We start from the raw sequence: 21,766 nt of genomic DNA, 5'->3' as shown, positions 1-21,766 counted from the left end.
ACGTGTCTGTGCTTTTGGGGAAATCGAGGCACGGAGCAGAGAAGAAATTTACTCGGGATCAGAAGACCTGTCTTTTTTTTTTTTTTTTTTAAGATTTTATTTATTTATTCATGAGAGACACACACAGAGAGAGGCAGAGACACAGGCAGAGGGAGAAGCAGGCTCCATGCAGAGAGCCTGATGTGGGACTCGATCCCGAGACTCCAGGATCACGCCCTGGGCTGAAGACGGCGCTAAACTGCTGAGCCACCCGGGCTGCCCAGAAGACCTATCTTAAGACAAAACAGGAACGAAAGATTAAGGTACTCTGATTACCATTCCAATTCTTAGGAGTCTCTGACTTCAAAAAAACCACCATTGTTGCCCAATTTTGTAAGGTAAGATGAGAAAAAAACTAAGACACTCTTTGGTCCAGTAAACTTCCAAGAACGGCCTGGTGCATAATCAATACAAAAGGAGAAAAGGGCCAGAGGTAGAATGAGATTCACTACAGCATTATTTATCAAAACAAATCTCAAAACTGGAAACATAAATTGTCCTAGAATAGCTTTATAAGGGAAATCTAATACATCGCCAATTCAACTTTTTTTTTTGTTTTAGATTTTATTTATTTATTTATTTATTTATTTATTTATTTATTTATTTATTCATGAGAGACACACAGAGATAGGCAAAGACATAGACAGGGGGAGAAGCAGGCTTCCTGTGGGGACCCCAGGATCATGACCTGAGCCAAAAACAGATGCTCAACCACTGAGCCACTCAGGTGCCCCTGATTCAACATGTTTTAGGGCAAACTCTATGCCAGACCCTGGCATCTTTGAGTTGGAAACACAGATCAAGAAGACTGAGGTGGTGCCCACTAGAAGTTCATGGAGTGCACACAGTCAGATCACAGCATCACAGCCCACCTTTCTAAACCCCACGCAGATGCTGAGAGAGTGAAGGGAGAGGAGCCAAGTGAAATCAGGGAGCAAGTCCAAGCATGCTTTGTGATGAAAGGGTTGTGAAAAACTAATAGTAATTCACCAGAAGAAAAAGTTATTGGGAGAAGGGGAGGCAGAGGCGTGGAACAACAGGAGAAATGAGATGTTAAGTGAAAAAAAAAAAAAAAAAAAGCAAAGAACAAAATGGGTTCTAGCCTATAATTAAACTATACAAAATTTACATGCAATCAGTATATTGTTTTCCTTATTTACTAAGAGCATTGTAACTTTCAATTCACTGTTTGCATTAGGAAAAGACTGCAAATGAAACTAATTCATCAACAGAGGAGTGGCTACTTATTGTAGCATATCCATACCATGCAGCCATTAATTCAGGAATGTCTATGTCTATATGTGCTGATAGGAATTAGTCTCCAAAATGTATTAAAGCAAAAAAGGAAAGAGAAGGACAGTGTAACTAGAAGATGCGTGTGTGTGTGTGTGTGTGTGTGATTTGCATCTATTTATTACATTTTATTTCTCTGCATTTCTGAAAGGACACGCGAAAATGAGATGGTATTTGCTTCTGGAGAAGGAATCAGAGGTAAGAAGATAAGTAATGATTTTTACTCTTTGGAATTGTGTAATTTTTTTAAAATCTCATTGATATACTTCATCTACATACACATGAAAACCTTGGTTAAAATCTAAACCATGGGGGAATCCCTGGATGGCTCAGCAGTTTAGTGCCTGCCTTCAGCCCAGGGCACGTGATCCTTGGGTCCCAGGATCAAGTCCCACATCGGGCTCCCTGCATGGAGCCTGCTTCACCCTCTGCCTGGTCTCTGCCTCTCTCTGTGGTGTCTCTCATGAATAAATAAATAAATAATGTTTAAAAAAATAGGTATAAATAACTTTTAAAAAGACTATATATGATTCTACTCACATAACATTTTAGAAAAAGCAAAGTATATTGGCAGAAAAAAGTCAGGAGTTGCCAGGGGCTTGAGTGGGTGGAGGATGGGGATCAGAAAGAGTATAAGGAACTTTTTGGCATGCTAGAAATGGTGGTTGCATAACTATAAATTTGCCAAAACTGGGGTACCAGGTGGCTCAGTTGGGTGTCCAACTCTTGATTTTGGCTCAGGCCATGATCTCGGGATCATGGGATCTAGCCCCACTATGGGCTTGTGCTCAACATGGAATTCGCTTGAGCTTCTCTCTCTCCCTCTCCCTATGCCCCTCCATCTGAGCGTGTGCATGCTTGTGTACCTGTGTGCATGTGTGTGCTCTCTAAATACATACACACATACATAAAATATTTTTAAAAATTGCCAAGATTAAAAAAAAATTTTAATTGTCCAAACTTAATTGTCTATATCTTAAAAAGGAAAATTTTATTGTATATAAAATAAATATAAATTGTACATCAAGTGACTTTTTTAAAAAATATATTTTATTTATTTGTTCATGAGAGACACAGAGAAAGACAGAGACATGGGCAGAGGGAGAAGCAGGCTCCCTGTGGGGGACCTGGGATCACCACCTGAGCCAAAGGCAGATGCTCAACCACTGAGCCACCCAGGCATCCCAAAACTTATTTTTTTAATTCAAAGATTTAAAATAATTTTTGGATAGATGTACACAAATAGAGACAGAACTGGCAAGACATTTGGCAAGAACAGAAGAGGTTTTATCTTGTTATGGGTTCAGACAGTACTGTGCTTTGTCATAAGGCCCCACGGCATTTTAGAACCACTCTCCTGAAAGGCCTCCTGTGCTTTCATAAGTACCAGCTTGAGCAAAAGTGGAAAGACTAGGGCCCGGGGGCTGGAACACAGCGTGCCTGAACTGCAATAGTCCCCATCTTGGCTGTGGCACTTGGGCCACAGGAGGGGCCATTCCCCCACTTGGACTGGCCTCTGGCTCTCCTGAGGCCCTGTGCTCTCTGGAATCTTTCTTTCATATACCCTAGCCTCATCAAAGGCTGCCCTCTCCTGTTCACTGCCAACAGCTGCTTAGTCTCCAAGTTTCTAGAAGAAAAGAACCTAATTTTCCCTGGGCTGAGAGTGCTCAGTGCCAAGAGACCATGCTCAGTCACTCAAGACTCACTTGTGAGGGTACCTGAGTTGCCTCAGGTCATGATCCCAGGGTCCTGGGATCAGAGCCCTGGATTGGTTTTCCTGCTCAGCAGCGAGTCTCCTTCTCCCTCTCCCTCTGCAGCTCATCCCTCTCTCTGTCAAATAAATAAAACTGACTACATTAATGTAAAGAAAAAAAATAGAGAGAAACAGGTAGGCCGCAGCCTCTGCAAGTGTTGACCAGGAATAGCTTCTATGCTGGTGATTATGCCTCCATGTCGGAAGGCCTACCCCACAGAGCCAGGATAGCACAGCACCAGGCCTCTAGTCATAAATGCAAGAGCAGGAAAACCCAAAATAGAAAGTGTTTCTGCTAGCTCTGCAGCTCTTCCCACACATGGCTGCAGGTTTGGATCAGCTGCCAGCAATAACTTTCCAGACTCTAGCTTTGGTAACACGGGATTTTGTATCTAATAAACCCAAATAGATTTTATATGCAGAGGCAGAAATGACATGTTTTGAATCTGAGAGTCACAGAAAAAAGCAGGGTCCACCTACAAACTCAGCCTTTCATGTTTTTATCTTGTTTGAGTTGCTCTATATTGAAAAATGCCAGCTCACACTGATGAGAAACTAATATTCTTTGAGGCTAAGTAAAAGCTCATTTTGAAATCTGAAGTTGTTATGAAAGATAACAACAAGAAACATGAAAGATAAGTTGTCTAGTAAGCCAGGGAGAGCATTGATGGAGGGTTGTGTTACAGCCTAGGTAGTACTTTCTCTGCTAAATACTTAAAGGGTTGTAATAAAATGTTATGAGAGAAGTGCCTTAGTCCTACCCTGCCATTCAAAGCCCTTCTGATGGTCAGATTTCCTTTAGAAATTGGACTTTATCATATTGATTTACATGGTCTGCTCAAGTCTCTGATTAAGCAGACATTAGTTCCAGAATCAAATATCTTTTTTATTGGTAGAAATATTTTTTGTTGTTGTTGGTAGAAAAAGTCCTGTTTCCTGTAACCCCCACGTTTGGGAAAATGGCTTGACAATAGATTCCTCTCGTCCCTTAGACCTTTCCAACCTTGCAGACAGAACTCCGGACCCTCACCCACAAAAAACACAGGCAAAGATGGATCAGCATAAATAATGTAATGTGAATTCTCTAGTATCATACACAGTTCTTTCAGGAGCGTTAGGGCTGGTTGGCCAGAAGGTGGGGAGCGTGATGAAAGTAGAGCATGTGAAGACAGGGAGCTGAGGGGCAGACTTTCTGACTAGCAATTCTCAGGTTTCTGCCTTTTTCCCCTGGGAAGACTTCATCATTCATGGTCCTAGTTGGGTGAGGAGGGTGTGGCAAGGTAAGAGGCTGTCTAGCTGCCATTTTGTGGATGCTACTAGCTGAGCATAGGGGCCACATTCTAGTCCTTCTCTGGGGGAATGCCTCCAAGGACTCAAGCCTTCACTGCAGCATCTTCAGAGAGGTCGGGATGAACGATCGGGCCCTGCCCTCAGGGGGCTGCCCTCCCTCTGTGGCATCCAGGAGCTGCTGCATGTAACAGGAGGTGCCAAGCAGCACATGGCCTGTGGTCTTCATGCTGAAGAGGGCCCAACGAAGAACTTCCCTGGGTGGAAGAAAAAGGCACTAGAGTCAAAACATGAAGAAAACCCCTCCCTGCTATCCAACCCTCCATGCTACCTCCATAATTTCACAAACCGCAGAGCAATGTGCCAACAGGAATGGATGGTGCCTTCCCTCAGCAAATGCGAAAGATCTATAAGCATTGCCTGCAATCATAATTTAATGGAGATGTCCATTACCTCCTTATTTTCTCATGCAAAATTCAAGCTAATTTCATAAGGCCTTTAATTTTTGTAATACTACTTTGGGCCAGCCACCTTAATTTCAGTACCATGTCTCTGTGCTTTATGACCTCTGTTCTAGAGGCTGAGGCATTTCCAAGTCATGCATAGTGTAGCTAATTTTCAGAGCACTGGACACATGAAGATCCCCGTGCTTGGTGTTGCAATGTACTGAGAACAGAGCTTAAATCAGAGAGGCCAGAGTTCAAATCCAGTCTTACTAGCTGTGTAAAGCTTGGCAAATTATTATAGTTCTGAGCTTCCGCTTTCTCATCTATAAAATAGGATTATACCATTTTGATCCCTCATAAAGTTATGAGATTGAAATAGCATAAAGTCACTTAATTTGGAGCCTAATAGATAGGTGAGTAGGACAAAACATAGAAACAAGAGTAGCTGGTTGAATGCTTGACCACTTTAACCAAGTTATTTTCCAAATATGTTTAAAAGAGATAAATGGGGGCACCTGGGTAGCTCAGTGGTTGAGCGTCTGCCTTGGCTCAGGTCATGATCCCGGGTCCTAGGATCCAGTCCTACATCAGGCTCCCTGTAGGGTTCCTGCTTCTCCCTCTGCCTATGTCTCTGCCTATCTTTCTGTGTCTCTCATGAATAAATGAATAAAATCTTAAGAAAAAAAAAGATAAATGAGGGTTACTAGGGGTGTCTAGCCCTAAGGGGAATCAGGGAAGAGAAAGCTAAAGAAAAATAAAGACTTTCTAACTGGTATTAAAATTTTCTTTTTTAAAAAATATTTTATTTATTTATGAGAGAGAGAGAGGCAGAGACATAGGCAGAGGGAGAAGTAGGCTCCCGGCAAGGAGCCCAAAGTAGGACTCGATCCGGGATCTGGGGACCATGCCCTGGGCCGAAGGCAGACACTCAACCGCTGTACCACCCAGGTGTCCTGGTATTAAAACTTTCAAACTATTAAAATAAAATAAAATAAAACTTTCAAACTATTAACCTTTATCTGATAAATGAACTTATGGTTGAGGTATAGGGAGGCAAAAAGATAATTAGAACTATAAAGATCTACACTTGAAAATTCTTTAAAATGTTATTTATTTATTTTTTAAAGATGTATTTATTTATTTTAGGGAGAGAGGGAGTGTGAGTGAGAGAAGGGGCAGAGGGAGAAAGAGAGAGAATCTCCAGCTGACTCCTCACTGAGCCCAGATCCCAACAAGGGAATCGCTTCTCAGCCTTTTGGCTAAGATCAAGTACAGATCCCAACAAGGGGATCTCACGACCTGAGCTGAAACTAAGAGTCGGATTCAATCAACTGAGCTACCCAAGCGCCCCTTCATTAAAAATTTAAAGGCTCTACGTGAGAAGTATACCCATTTCTCAAATTACAGAACTAAGGCTTAAAACCAGCTATCAAGCCATAAATAGGAATGAAAGTCTGACACATGCTACAGCATGGATGAACCTTGAAAACATGCTCGGTGACATAAACCAGTCACAAAAGGACAAGTACTGTAAAAGATACCTAGAATAGGCAAATTAACAGAAAGAAAGCAGAACACATGTTACCAGGGACTGAAAGAAGGTAGGGTGGAAAGTTAGTGTTTGGAAAGCTAGTGTTTAATGGGTACAGAGTTTCAGTTTGAGATGATGAAAAAGTTCTAGAAATTGATAGTGGCAACTGTTGCACATTGTGAGAGTACTTAATGGCCACTGAATTATACACTTTAAAATGGTTAAAATGGTAAACTTTAGGGGCGCCTAGTTGGTTAAGTGTCTGCCTTCGGCTCAAGTCATGATCTCAGGGTCCTAGGTTGGAGCTCTGCATCAGGCTCCCTGCTCAGTGGAGAGCCTGCTTCTCCCTCTCCCTCTGCTGCTCCCCCTGCTTGTTCATTCTCTCTCTCTCTCTCAAATAAATTTTAAAAATATTTAAAAAATGGTTGGGCAGCCCAGGTGGCTCAGCGGTTTAGTGCCGCCTTCAGCCCAGGGCCTGATCCTAGAGACCCAGGATCAAGTCCCACATCGGGCTCCCTGCATGGAGCCTGCTTCTCCCTCTGCCTGTGTCTCTGCCTCTCTCTCTCCCTCTCTTCCCAACCCCTCTCTCTCATGAATAAATAAATAAAATCTTTTAAAAATGGTAAATCTTATGTATGTTTTACTATAACCACAGTAACAGTAATAATAAAACTAGCTGACACCACTAATTCACCACACCTACACCAGCTTGCTGTTTTTTTGATACCAACATGTCTACTGTGTTTAGGTCTGAGAGTCCTACTTCCCCTTAATGCACTGAGTTTACAGGCTGAAACTTCTTGCTCTAGATTTTGAAATTTGCAAACTACTGGCAGCAAGCCCAGATCAAGATGGGGCAGATATAGAATAGGACGGACCCCTGGGTGCCTCAGCAGTTAAGCTTCTGCCTTCAGCCCGGGGTGTGATCCTGGAGTCCCAGGATCTAGTCCCACATCGGGCTCCCTGCAGGGAGCCTGCTTCTCCCTCTGCCTGTGTCTCTGCCTCTCTCTCTGTCTCTCATGAATAAATAAATAAAATCTTAAAAAAAAAAAAAAAAGAATGTAGACTAGGAGGAATGTGGGAATTCTAGCCACAGAACTAGGTTCAAGCCTGTCATTGAATGTCCTCTCTGGCAAGCAGAACACCTCAGGTCCCTCATCTACAGACTGGATGTGCACAGAAGAAATTCAGAAAGCCAAGAAGGTCTGGTATACTCTAGCTATATATGTTCTGGCAGAAGTGTGGGGATCCTATTTCTCAGAAGGCCTCTAAGAGCAAGGATCAAATGCATCTTCATTCATTCTACAATTTTTTGAATTACTGCTATGTGCCAGCATTCATCAAGGTACCGGAGGCAATAGAAATTCTTGCCAGTGTGGAGCTCATTCTGACATTTTGTTTATCTCTGGATCTTTAGCTTGCATCACAGGGCCAGGCACACTGTGGATGGCTCAAGAGATGCTAAATGAAGCAATTGGGGAGGAGAAGAATCTGTCAGAAGAAACTGGCAAGAGGCCATGGTCTGCTACTCCCTAGCTTTGCGGCTTCGGAATAGTTGGATGCCTCTGCCTCAGTGGCTGCATCCACCTGACAGGGTAAGAATTCACTAGACTGGAGCAGCTGAAATTGGGAAACACCACCACAACAATCCTTGTCTTATGATTTAACATATTCTCATGCTTCCTGTATTACTTGATTTCAGAAGTATAGTAAAAAGTTTAAAAGAATTTCATTAGATAATACAAATGACTATTTTCCATGGACATGCAAATTAATTCCTTCTGTGGAAGGACAATTATTTCATCCCTCCCACCCGCATGGAAAAATCCAATTTTGTGTCTATGAATTTATCTCAACATTCTTTTTTCTTTTAAGTTTTGTTTATTTATGAGAGAGAGAGAGAGGGAGGGAGGAGGGGCAGAAGCAGAAAGAGAGAAAATCCCAAGCAGACTTCCCAGGGGCAGAAGGCAGAACCTGACATGGGGCTTGATCCCATCATCCTGAGATCATGACCTGAGCCGAAGCCAGGAGTCAGCCACTCAACTGACTAAGCCACCCAGGCACCCCTTATCTCAGCATTCTTGATGGACCTATATATTGGTTAGATTTTGAATTCTCTGAACTGATTTTAACTGCTTGCTGGTTCTCTCCTTAATTAATGAGTTCATACAATCTTTGACACGTGTTCACTTTTAAAACATTGATTAAAATACTACTTAGGAAAACTTATTATTTTAGGTGAAAAAAAAGTAGTTGTTGTAGTGGAAAGTAATTAGAAAATAATGTATCTCTGTTCCACCTGGAAGAGTATGTGTATCCCTTTGGCATATGCGAAAGCACTAGTTCAGCCATAACGTTCTAGACAAATGCTAACTGTTATGCTTTGTCAGAATCAACACTAGTCCCAGGTCCTAAGAAGCTGAGGTCCATATGAGCAGAGAGGTGCTCTCTCCTTGCTGAATACCCACCCTATCCCCAGCTAATCCCAATTCACTCACTTCATGATGCGCTTGGCCCCATAGCAATGCAGGTCATAGGAAAGGGAGTATGTGCCATAAAGAGTGGCCTTCACATTCAGGCAACCAATGAAGTCCTGTGGGTTCATCTTGTATAGGTCAAAGGTTACTTGAGCCACATCAATCTTCTTGGCAGGCTTATGGGAGAGGGACAGTTGGTACCTAGAACCCTGTGTCAAGACAAGCCTATGGTTGGTACCCTCCCAAGGACTTCTCCCAGGCATCCCATGTTCTCCCCATCACACAGGTGGGAACTCACCTGTTCTGGTGGGGGCTGCCATTTCTGCCCCTTCTGGAGGACCATGAACACTGTGTCATCTGCCAGGGCTTGGAAATACTCTTCTGTTTCTACAGTTGTACCGTCTTCCTCCAGCACCAGGTAGAAGGGCTTGTCTGCCAGCAGCAGGGTGTCCCGGACCTAGAAATGGGATCAATGATGCTTCTGCTATCCCCATGTAGCCACAGAGCATGAGGAAGACCCATATTACATCATCTTAGCTGCCAGGGAAAGAACAAGTGGTTAAGGATCTATGGGAAATGGTACTGGAACCCAGGCTCTTGCTGTGGGATCGCCACCCAAAGATTCTATATTATGGTCCTACTTGGTACCTAGCTTCATGGTTATGTTGTCGAGCAGGGCTGCCCAATAAAAATATAGTGGGAATCACATATATAATTTTTTTATTGAGATATAATTCACATGCTATAAAATTCACCCATTTAAATTATATAATTCAGTGTTTTTTACTACATTCACTAAGTTGTACAACTATCTGATTTCAGCACATTTTCATCATCCCAAAAGAAACCCAGTACCAATTAGCAGTTATTTCCTATCTCCTAACCCATGGCAACCTCTATGTTTGTCTCTATGGATTTGCCTAGTCTAGACATTTCATATAAATGGAATCATACAATATGTGGTCTTTTTAGAATGGCTTCTTTTCCTCAGTATGTTTTCAAGGTTCATCTGTGTTGTAGCATGATTCATTTCTTTTTATGGCTAAATATTCTGCTATATAGATATGATCACATTTTTAATCCATTCATCAGTTGATATAGACACTTGGGTTGTTTCCATTTTTAATATTATGAATATTGCTGAGATGAGTATTCATCTACAAGTTTGTGAATAAGTATCTGTTTTCAGTTTTCCTGGGTATATCCTATGGATGAAAATGCTGAGTCACACAATTAACTGTATGTTTAACTTTTTGAGGAACTACAAAACTGTTTTCCAAAGCAGCTGCATCATTTTATAATCACTAACAACGGATGAAGATTCCAATTTCTTTACATCTTCATCAGTACTTATTATTGTCTGTCTTTTATTTTAGACATTATAGTGAGTATGAAATAGTTTTAATTTGAATTTCCTTAAAGACTAATCACATTGAACATTTTTTCATATGTTATTAGCCATTTAAATATTTTCTTTAAAAAAAAGAAAAATAAATATTTTCTTTAGAGAAATGTCCATTCCAATTCTTTACCCATCTTTTTTTTTCTTTACCCATCTTTTAAAAGATTTTATTTATTTATTAATTTGACAGAAAGAGCAAAAGCAGCGGGAGCAGCAGAGGGAGCGGGAGAAGCAAGCTCTCTACTGAGCAGGGAGCCCAATGCAGGGCTTGATTTCAGAACCCCAGGATCATGACCTGAGCTGAAAGCAGATGCTTAGCCAGTTGAGCCATCCAGGCACCCCTCCTAACCCATTTTTAATTGGATTGTCTTTCTTTTTTTTTAAAGATTTTATTTATTTATTCATGAGAGACACACAGAGAGAGGCAGAGACACAGACAGAGGGAGAAGCAGTCTCCCCATGGGGAGCCCCGATCTCAGGACCCCAGGATCATGACCTGAGCCAAAGACAGATGCTCAACCACTGAGCCACCCAGGTGTTTCTGGAGATAGGGTCTTTAAAGAGGTAATTAAATTAAAATGATATATGTTTTTTAATAATTTCTTTTTTTTAAAGATTTTATTTATTTATTCATGAGAGATACAGAGAGAGTGAGAGAGGCAGAGACACAGGCAGAGGGAGAAGCAGGCTCCATGTTGGGAGCCCGACATGGGACTCGATCCCAGGTCTCCAGGATCACGCCCTGGGCTGAAGGCGGCATTAAACCACTGAGCCACTCGGGCTGCCCTAAAATGATATTATTAAGATGGGCCCTATTCCAGTATTACTGGTTTCCTTATAAAAAGGGGAGATTAGAACAAAGAAATAAACCCAGAAGGAATACCCTGTAAACATGAAGACAACCATCTACAAGTCAAGGAGAGAGGCCTCAGAAGAAACCAAACCTGACAGCACCTTGATCTCAGACTTCCACCCTCCAGATTTGAGAGAAAATAAATTTCTGTTAAGTATCAATCTGTGGTATTTTGTTATAGAAGCCCTAGCAAACTATAGAGTGAGTCTATCCTTTGTCAATACCACAGAATTGATTACTGTAGCTTTGTAGTAAGTTTTGGAATCAGGAAATGTAAGTCTTCCAACTTTGTGTTTTTCCAAGATTGTGTTAGTTAGTTTTGGTCCATTGTATTTCTATATGAATTTTAGCATCCACTTGTCAATATCTAGGAAAAGAGTAGCTGCAATTTGATGGAGATTGCATTGAATCTGCAGATCAAGCTGGGGAGTACTGCCATCTTAACAACATTAAGTCTTCCAATCCCTGAGCACATTTTATCTATTATTTAGATCTTGTTTAAATCTTCAGTCTAATTTATTTTGCCAATGTTAATTTTCAATCTATAAGTCATATACTCCTGTTAAAGTTATTCTTAAATATTCTATTCTATTGATGCTATTATGAATGGACTCATTATTTTTTTAAAAATTTATGGGTAGGTGACACACCCAGCATGGAACCCAATGTGGGGCCTGAACTCATGACTCTGAGATAAAGACCTGAGCTGAAATCAAGAGTCAGACGCTTACCCAATCGAGCCACTCAAGTGCCCTTCATTTCTTTTTTAAAATTTTTTAACTTATTTATTTATTTATTTATTTATTTATTTATTTATTTATGATAGTCACAGAGAGAGAGAGAGAGGCAGAGACACACAGGCAGAGGGAGCAGGCTCCATGCACCGGGAGCCCGATGTGGGACTCGATCCCGGGTCTCCAGGATCGCGCCCTGGGCCAAAGGCAGGCACCAAACCACTGCGCCACCCAGGGATCCCCCAAGTGCCCTTCATTTCTTAATTTTATTTTCAGATTATTTATTGCCAGTATATAGAAATACAATTGATTTTTGTATATTGGTCTTACATCCTGCAACCTTATATCATGCAACCTTGCCAAACCCATTTATTAGCTCTAATTGTGTGTCTGTATGTGTGTGTTCTATAGGGTTTTCTGTCTGCAAATAGGAATAGTTCTACCTCTTCCTTTCCAATCAGGATGCCTTTTATTTTATTTTCTTGCCTAATTATCCTAGCTAGCACCTCCAGCACCTTGTTGTATAAAAGTGGCAAGAACAGATATCCTTATCTCATTCCTGATCTTAAGGGGAAAGTTTTCAGAATTTCCCATTAAGTGTGTTGTTACCTGTGAGTTTTTCATAGATGCTCTGTATTACACAATTGTAATTTTAAATTTTCTAATAGCCACATGATACTTGTCATATATTTAATTCCATCCAAAATATGATCTCAACATAAAATCAATATAAAAATATGAGATTTTACATTTTTTATTAAGTCTTCAAAATCTTGTAATTTATACTTAAGCACATTTCAGTTTCAACTAGCCTCATTTCAGAGTTCAGTAACCACATGTAACTAGTAACTATTGCATTGGATAGTCCATCTCTAGAGTTTAAAAAACCTGGGTTTGAATTCTAGCTCCCTTACAATATTATTCTGAATTTAGGAAAGTTATTGCATTTATCTGAACTAGTTTCATCATCCAAAAAGTTGAGGCAAGTATAGTCTTAGAGTCCTCACAATGGTTAAAGGCAAATATGTATGAGATGATGGCCTGAGTTTATTTTATTTATTTATTTTTAAAGATTTTATTCATTTATTCATGAGAGACAGAGAGAGAGAGAGAGAGAGAGAGAGAGAGAGGGAGAGAGAGAGAGAGAGGCAGAGACACAGGCAGAGGGAGAAGCAGGCTCCCACACAGGGAGCCTGATGTGGGATCTGATCCCAGGACTCCAGGATCACACTCCATCCAAAGGCAGGCACCAAACCACCAAGCCACCCAGGGATCCCCTACAGCCTGAGTTTAAATCCCAGTGAAGGAACTTGACCTCTGCTTCTAGAAAATGAAAATAGTAGTAACTACCTCAAGGTTATGATTTCAAGAAATGCTAGAAGTTATCCATTATATGCATTTACTAAATTTTATACTATATTGATTAAAATGGAAGGAGTTCCATGACCCATTCATGCTAGAGAATGAAAAGTCAGGTGGCATACTACATAACTACCCCATTTAAGGAAGTTATATATAAGGATAGACTATTTAGGACATTCACAACCACATCATCTATCTCTTAGGATAGCAGAATTCACACTTTAGTTTTCTGGCTTTCATTTGCTAGAGAACATTTTTTCTACTTAAAATTCTTTTTTTTTTTTTTTCCTGCTTAAAATTCTTCAATAAAGTTCTGGGATCAGCAACACACCAATAGCAGTGAACACACCTAATTCCCAGATCTTAATTTCTGAATACCATTCTCCACTAAAATGAAGCAGATTTCCTTAGGAGAAATGGCCAATTCAGGGCTGGGGCAAGTAAAATACAAAATAAGCTTGCAATACTTCATCATGACTGAAAGTCAGAAAGCACTGAAGAATAATAGGGACTTGAGAAAAGGACACAAGTTGACAGGAGTCCCACTGGCTAAATCTTGGACCATTTTTTTTAAAAAAGATTGTATTTATTCATTCATGAGAGACACACAGAGAGAGGCACAGACATAAGCAGAAGAGAACCAGGCTCCCTCTGGGGAGCCCAGTGTGGGACTCAATCCCAGGACCCCGGGACCACGACCTGAGCCAAAGGCAGACACTCAACCACTGAGCCACCCAGAAGACCAATCTTGGACCATTTGAGCATCAACAAATAATCAGTTACCATCCTCATATCCCATTAAAATAGAAGTATTTTAATCCCTTCTGACACAAGTAAATGAAGAAGTTGAAAGGTGAGTGCAGAATGAGATATATATTTAATACAAAATACCTCTATAGAAAATAATTGACACAAAGGGAAAAATAATTTTACATAGGGAAGCCTGGATATACCTCCTTATTCAGATAATCAAAGTTAGACAGTAATGTGACGAAGTTATTTGCGATTTTGCAGTGACAACCTATTTTTATCATATTCCTGCCAGATATACAGGCTGAATTGAGGACATAATCCATGCCAAACTGAAGCACAGTAAACAAAACAACAGGCTTATAATATTCAAAACAATCAAGGCTATGAAAGTTAAGGAAAATTGATGAACTGTTCCAGATTGAAGGAGACTAAAGAGACACACAATTAAATAAAATATGGACCTGGATCCTTTTGCTATTAAGGATATTACTGGGATGATTAGTAACATTTGAATGAAGTCTCAGAATTAAACTGTGGTTATGTAAGATTGTATGTTTCCCAGTTTTGATGGTTCTACTTCAATGATATAGGAGAATATTCTTGTTTGTAGAGAAGACACACTGAAGTATCCAAGAAAAAGAAGCATCAGGTTGGCAACTTACTCTCAAAGATTTAAGAAGTGCTGTATTGTTCTTGCAACTTCTTTTTTTTTTTAATTAATTTTTATTGGTGTTCAATTTACCAACATACAGAAAAACACCCAGTGCTCATCCCGTCAAGTGTCCACCTCAGTGCCCGTCACCCATTCCCCTCCAACACCCGCCCTCCTCCCCTTCCACCACCCCTAGTTCGTTTCCCCGAGTTAGGAGTCTTTATGTTCTGTCTCCCTTCCTGATATTTCCCAACATTTCTTTTCCCTTCCTTTATATTCCCTTTCACTATTATTTATATTCCCCAAATGAATGAGAACATACACTGTTTGTCCTTCTCTGATTGACTTATTTCACTCAGCATAATACCCTCCAGTTCCATCCACGTTGAAGCAAATGGTGGGTATTTGTCGTTTCTAATTGCTGAGTAATATTCCATTGTATACATAAACCACATCTTCTTTATCCATTCATCTTTCGATGGACACCGAGGCTCCTTCCACAGTTTGGCTATTGTGGCCATTGCTGATAGAAACATCGGGGGTTCTTGCAACTTCTGTTAGAGATTCTTTCAAAATTAATTTTTAAAAAAATCCTCCAAAGGCTTACTGTGGTCTTTTAAAATGAAACCCCCTCTGTTCTTTACCATGGCCAATCAAGGACTAATAATCTGGTCACTGCCAACCATATCATCTTGCCCTTTTTCCCCCTCACTGTCTCTGCTCCTTTCTTTATATATTGCCAAACTTGGAAAAGCAGCAGATAGGTTGATGTCCTCCCTGCTCTATCAGTAAGATTCATTTCTCTTTTTTTTATTTTTAAAGATTGTATTTATTTATTCATGAGATACACAGAGAAAGGGAGAGAGAGGCAGAGACACAGGCAGAGGGAGAAGCAGGCTCCATTCAGGGAGCCTGACGTGGGACTCGATCCCAGGACTCCAGGATCACGCCCTGGGCCGCAGGCAGGCAGGCACTAAACTGCAGAGCCACCCAGAGATCCCCAGTAAGATTCATTTCTGACCTGTGTTCCATGTTGGAAAAAATGGACCCTCACTGTTCCTCTCTGCATCCTTTAGAGTTAGGATTCTAACTCAGTGTCCCCAAACTAAGTGACTAAGAATCTCCTGAAGAACTCACTAAAAATGACAACTCCTGAGCCTCACTCTCACCTAATCAATCCCAGGGAGGGCATTCTGGGAAGTCATGGGCAACAAGTCCACTTTGGTACAGGAGGTGGTCCCCAGACCTCAGGTGAATAACACTAGTAAGTTTAGACTCCAATGTGAAAGAGACTTTTTGATTCAGGACATAAGAAACTGGTGTGTCATAGCCACAAGTCTCACAAGAGAGGGAAAATTGGCTCCCATGAAGAACAATAGACCTAATTCACAGAAGCAAGGGAGGGACTCTGGACTCAGGTCAGCTATGATTTCTATATGTTAAACTCTAGACTCTAGTGATCAGAAGCCTAATCCAAATGTATGATCTGTGCCAGGCAATTGGGTTTGTATAGGAGCAGGGCTCCCCTCACATGGAGCTGATAAGCTAACAGGGCAGTGAAGCACAAGATTAATAAAGAACCAGATTAGATGAGGCTGTAGGAGAGGCAGTGGGAGAGAGGGAACATAGAAATAGGGAAGGGTGTTACTCTTGCTTGCTCTTATTACTGTCCACAGAGCTGTGTGTCTTTGGTTTCCTGCTCTGGAAGCTTGAAATAGTTTGAAGAGAGTCTTCCATAGCTATTCCCTAAGCTTTCCATGGAAGGCCAGTGTAGGAGACAGATTGAAGACCTGCCCTGGCTAAAGGGAGGAGATAGGAAATAGAATCTCTAAGATCGTGCCTATTTCTGCAACTTCCAGGCATGTGTACAATGGAAAAGGGAACTTATAGGTCCTTCCAATAAGAAAAATATACTCTGAAAATACCACTGACCTACTATTAGCATAGGGTGGCAATATACTGCCTTCCCCCTGTCACTAATCCATTAGACAGCACTATAGCAGGCACTACTGACCTATTAGAGCTGGCATCAGAAAGGAAATCTTTTCACCATCTAACCCATGAGCTGCATCCCAGCTGAACTCCCAGCTCACGACCCAGAGGACAGAAACAGCTCTCAGCCACAGTCCCAGTGGTTGGGCTGTGTTGAGGGCAGCCCCTTCCCTCACCTTGTTCAGGAGGTCCTTGAGACTGTGTGCGATGATGCCCTTCCGCACACTCCGGTCAGCAGTGCTTACTCTACAGGGCCGGGCCTTGGGGGCCTCCAGGCTGGACTTCGACGATAGCTGCTGGGTCACCACTGAGGTGTTCACTGCCACAGGCCTGGAGACAACTTGGAGCATTAGAATGAGCTGTCTGCTGCCTCTGAGCCCTTGCCCCACGGCAGGAACCTAAGTCCCATCCCCCAGAGGTGGAGCTCATCATATTTCTCCTCTACCACCCACCAAGCCTGCTCTAATCTTTCTAGTCTTACTCAAAGCCCTGCCGGATCAGTACATCTCACATTTTAGTGACATATATGTCCTCTGGGGATCTGATTCCTATTCTGTAGGTCTTAGTGGAGTCTGGGATTCTATATGTCTAATAAGTTTCCAAGTGGCATTGATGCTGCTCGATGACACTGACCATGATGAGTAGCAAGGTGATTGGAGACCCATCCCACATTTCCCCAATACCACTTTCCCCTCTTGGTCTCTCTCTTCCCACCTGTAAAATGAAATGAAGTGGTGAAGTGGCCTGGGTTTTTGTCAGACTCAAGCCTGAATCCTGGCTCCATTACTCATTTGCCAGGTGATTGAGAATACCCACTCTGTGCTTCAGTACCCCCATCTATTATTATACGTAAAATTAGGTATAATAATCTCTACTTCCCAAAGTTGTGATCAGGTTTAAATGAGATCAAGAATGGGGGCACCTGGGTGGCTCAGTTGGTTAAGTGTCTGACTCCTGATTTCAGCTCAGGTCATGATCTCAGGGTCCTGAGATTGTGAGCCCTGCTTTGGGCTCTATGCTGAGCATGGAGCCTGCTTAAGATTCTCTCTCTCTCTCTCTGTGTGTGTGTGTGTGTGTGCCTCCCCCCCTCCCCAGCTCAAGTGCTCCACTCTTTCTAATTTAAAAAAAAAAAAAGCAAAATCTTAGGTCCCACTCCAGACCTACTAAATATACATCTGCATTTAATAAGATGCCCAGGTGACTTATGAGCCTGTTGAAATTTGAGAAGGTCTGCCTTACAGGTAGCTCCCTTTTGCTTCTACCCTTGGTTCTCCTCACCTGGACAAGGACTTGGGGTAGAGAAGGCTGAGGGACTTCATGGCATATTCCATCCTTGTCACCTGGATAATGTTGGACCTGGGAAGGAAGCAGAAAAGTTAGTTAGGGTAGGAACAGAAGGCTCCCTCTCACTCACCTTTTGACAGAGTGTAACCCCACCCTCATCCAGCTAACCTACACTCTGGTTTCTCCTCTCAACTCCCATACACACCTTTCCAGCCCTTCTCTTATCCAATCCCACACATGCCAACTGGGACCAAGCTGGAGACCCCCTGGAGACCCAGGCTCAACCTACTTGGCAGCTGCTCCTCCCTCCCTAGGACTACTCACTCCATGTTTCTCTGACTCTGGCTCTGGTCACACTGATCAGGGATTCCCAGTTGGGGCTGAAGAGGCCCTGCCTGGTTGATTCCTATCCCTGGGGCCAGAGTCTACTTCACGCTGGCAGGAGGTGAGTCATATCACCTACCTTTTCTGGAGACTGTTTCCTCATCTACAGCCCAGAGACCTCACAGGCCAGGCTCACAAAGGCCAGGTGGCTCAGTCCAAGCAGGCTCTCTCCTGTGTCCTTGAGCAATCTGAACCCTTTCTGAGACTTTCCACTGGCCAGAGGGAATTTCTGTGATGACGGATGTTGGAGATGTTCTATATCATTTCTCCCCAGTACCAGAACTCCTAACTTCATGTGGCTACTGAGGACTTGAAATGTGGCCAGTACAATTGAGAAGCTGGATTTTTAACTTTGTTTAATGTTAACTAATTTAAATCAAAATAGCCACTGTGGCTCCTGGCTACTGACAACCATCCTGAACATAGAGATCTAGCTGATAACCCTCAGCTCACCTGCCAGCTTTCTCTTCAACCTCTCTACTTCAGCTCTTGCATGCTCCGAGTCTTTTTTTTTTTTTTTTAAGATTTTATTTATTCATGAGAGACACAGAGAGAGAGACATAGGCAGAGGGAGAAGCAGGCTCCCCATAGGAGCCCAGGACCCCTTGATCACGACCTGAGCTAAAGGCAGATGCTCAACCAGTGAGCCACCCAGGTGCCCTTGCATGTTCTGAGTCTTTGGAAAGACAGTTCTCTCCACCTGCAGTGTCCTTCTCCAGCCTAGGGCTAAACAAATGCAGCCTTGAAGACTCAATCTCACTACTTTTCACTCTTTGGAAAGCCTTTTTATTTTTTTAAGATTTTGTTTATTTATTCATGAGAGACACACACACACACAGAGGCAGAGACACAGGAAGAGGGAGAAGCAGGCTCCGTGCAGGCAGCCCAATGCAGGACTTGATCCCGGGACCCCGGGATCACGCCTTGAGCCAAAGGCAGACCCCCACCCAGGCGTCCCTACATACATAAAATTTAAAAATAAAAAGTCTTGGGACACCTGGGTGGCTCAGCGATTGGGTTGGGTGGCTGCCTTTGGCTCAAGGCATGATCACAGGATCCCAGAGATTGAGTCCCTCATCAGGCTCCCTGCATGCTTTTCCCTCTTCCTGTGTCTCTGTGTCTCTTAAGAATAAACAAATGAAATCTTAAAAAAAAAATTATGTATGTATGTATGAATGTATTTTCTGATAAGAAAAGTTTTATATGAACAACACAGACTGGACAAGAATGCTATAAATGAGAAAAGCACAGACCCTGGAAAGCCTTCTTAGGTGGCGCATACAATTCCCCCTTCCTCTTGCCCTTCCTACTTCCAAGCCAAGTGTGCCTCAGTGTCTGTTTCTGCCTTAGCCCCACCAATCCTTGGATGCCTTGCCCTGAAATGTTCTTTGTATTCCCAGGGCAGAGAGGACCCGGCACAGGGCAAGAGGCTCAAAGAGTGGTCATGGAATGAGGAGCCCTCTCCTCAGGCAGGTAAAATCCCTCTTTCCTTCTAACAACTTAGGGGGATTTCCTAGGCCCGCCCATCTGTGAACTCCCCCAATTAGCACTACCCATGTCAGCTTGTTTCAGCTTCCCTCCTTACTCTCCATCTGAAGCAAAACTGCAAAGCCCTCCTCACCTGCTCACCAGGAGCTTCTCACCTGCTCTCCAGGAGTTTCCTCCCCAAGTCCCAAAACAAAACACTTACCGCCCCCTCACAGCTTCCAGTAAGATATTGCCCAGCACAGCACAGCCCTTGCTCCATTTTATTTCCAGCTCCCAGAGAAGCCCCTCCCCTGGCCTTCAGTTCCAGCTGGGGGAAAGAGCATGGGGAGTAAGTGTGCAGCTCTCACCCTTGGGACTTCAGGACAGCCTAACATCCAGAAAAGGCTCAAAAGGAGGGAAAAAGGCAAGTTTCAAAAGCTCTGGGACAGGGTATGGCTCAGGATGTGATATCAGGCACAGAGTGCACAGAATATAGGGGCATGTGAGTTGTGGTCCCAACTCCACTCAAGTTCACTGTTTGAGTGTAGACAAGCTGTCTCTGGGAACCCGTTTCTCTCACCTGTACAACAGCAATACAATAATGATTCCTGTGTTAAAGAATTGTGGTGAGGATTTGTGATAATAAAAGTAAAAAGCTTTGCAATAAAAACAATTAATAGAAGGGAATATTGGTGTTATAATTATTTAATAATACTAGAGACTAAGGCTAGCTAAAATGTGTAGTGGTTAATAGTGAAAGATCTAACCCTTGATCCAGCAGTCCTACTCCTACATGTATTAGCCAAGAGAAATGAAGATATATGTCCACGCCAAAACTTATACACAAATGTTCACAGTGTTATTCACAAAGCTATCAGATAGAAACAACTCGAATGCTCATCAGTTGATGAATGCATTTTTTAAATGTGGCATATCCATAAGTGGAATCTTATTTGTCAATAAAAAGGATTACGGGATTCCTGGGTGGCGCAGCGGTTTGGCGCCTGCCTTTGGCCCAGGGCGCGATCCTGGAGACCCGGAATCGAATCCCACGTCGGGCTCCCGGTGCATGGAACCTGCTTCTCCCTCTGCCTGTGTTTCTGCCTCTCTCTCTCTCTCTCTCTCTCTCTCTCTCTCTCTCTGTGACTATCATAAATAAATAAAAAATTTTTTTAAAAAAGGAAAAAAAAATAAAAAGGATTACATGCTACTACATGAATAAACTTTGAAAACATGCAGAGTGGGGGATCCCTGGGTGGCGCAGCGGTTTGGCGCCTGCCTTTGGCCCAGGGCGCGATCCTGGAGACCCGGGATCGAATCCCACGTCGGGCTCCCGGTGCATGGAGCCTGCTTCTCCCTCTGCCTGTGTCTCTGCCTCTCTCTCTATCTCTCTGTGACTATCATAAATAAATAAAAATTAAAAAAAAAAAAAACATGCAGAGTGAAAGAAGGCAGTCATAAAAGATTACATACATATTTGTATGATTCCAGTTGTATGAAATGATCAGAATAGGCAAAACTATAAGGATAGAAAATATAAATTAGTGGTTGCTTAGAGCTGGGGAGGGAGAGAGGATGAAGAATGATTCTAATGGGGAGTGATGGGGTTTCTTTTAAGAGAGACGAAAATGTTATAATCAATTAATCTAATCACAGTCCATTTTGGCAATGGTTGTGCAACACTGAAAAATATATTTAAAATAATTGATTTGGGGATCCCTGGGTGGCTCAGTGGTTTAGCGCCTGCCTTCAGCCCAGGGCATGATCCTGGAGTCCCGGGATCAAGTCCCACGTCGGGCTCCCTGCATGGAGCCTGCTTCTCCTTCTGCCTGTGTCTCTGCTTCTCTCTTTCTCTCTATATCTCTCATGAATAAATAAATAAAATCTTAAAAAAATAAAATAAAATAAAAACAATTGATTTGATCACTAGAGTAGGTGGACATGTGGTATATGAATTGTATCTGCATAAAGCTGTTATTTATTTCTGCTTTTACAAGTGATACATAAAGTGTTATTTATTTTTTTAATTTTTATTTTTTTCATAAAGTGTTTTTTCT

The 21,766-nt window shown here is 42.2% G+C and overlaps 1 protein-coding gene and 1 long non-coding RNA gene across 3 annotated transcripts; one reads left to right on the top strand and one right to left on the bottom strand.

Annotated features, from left to right (window-relative positions):
• Positions 1-93: 93 nt before the first annotated feature.
• On the top strand, positions 94-20,115 carry LOC112933732 (uncharacterized). 2 transcript variants are annotated; one of them, XR_003237729.2, is made up of 4 exons: positions 94-302; positions 1,484-1,530; positions 19,643-19,715; positions 20,001-20,115. It is a non-coding gene; the product is annotated as an uncharacterized lncRNA (long non-coding RNA). The 2 variants fall into 2 exon arrangements; XR_011994560.1 differs by having other exon boundaries at positions 293-377.
• Positions 4,142-20,017, bottom strand: CIDEC (cell death inducing DFFA like effector c). Its single transcript, XM_026016971.2, has 6 exons — positions 19,933-20,017; positions 17,853-17,930; positions 16,751-16,904; positions 9,125-9,283; positions 8,848-9,035; positions 4,142-4,629 (listed from the first exon to the last, which is right to left on the bottom strand). The coding sequence occupies exons 2-6, from the start codon at positions 17,903-17,905 to the stop codon at positions 4,467-4,469; spliced, it is 717 nt and encodes a 238-aa protein (XP_025872756.2). The 5' UTR covers positions 17,906-17,930; positions 19,933-20,017; the 3' UTR covers positions 4,142-4,466.
• Positions 20,116-21,766: the final 1,651 nt, after the last annotated feature.

The sequence above is a fragment of the Vulpes vulpes genome, chromosome 9 (assembly GCF_048418805.1).
Source record: "Vulpes vulpes isolate BD-2025 chromosome 9, VulVul3, whole genome shotgun sequence".
Lineage (NCBI taxonomy): Eukaryota > Metazoa > Chordata > Mammalia > Carnivora > Canidae > Vulpes > Vulpes vulpes.
This window is presented reverse-complemented; position numbering and strand designations above follow the sequence as displayed.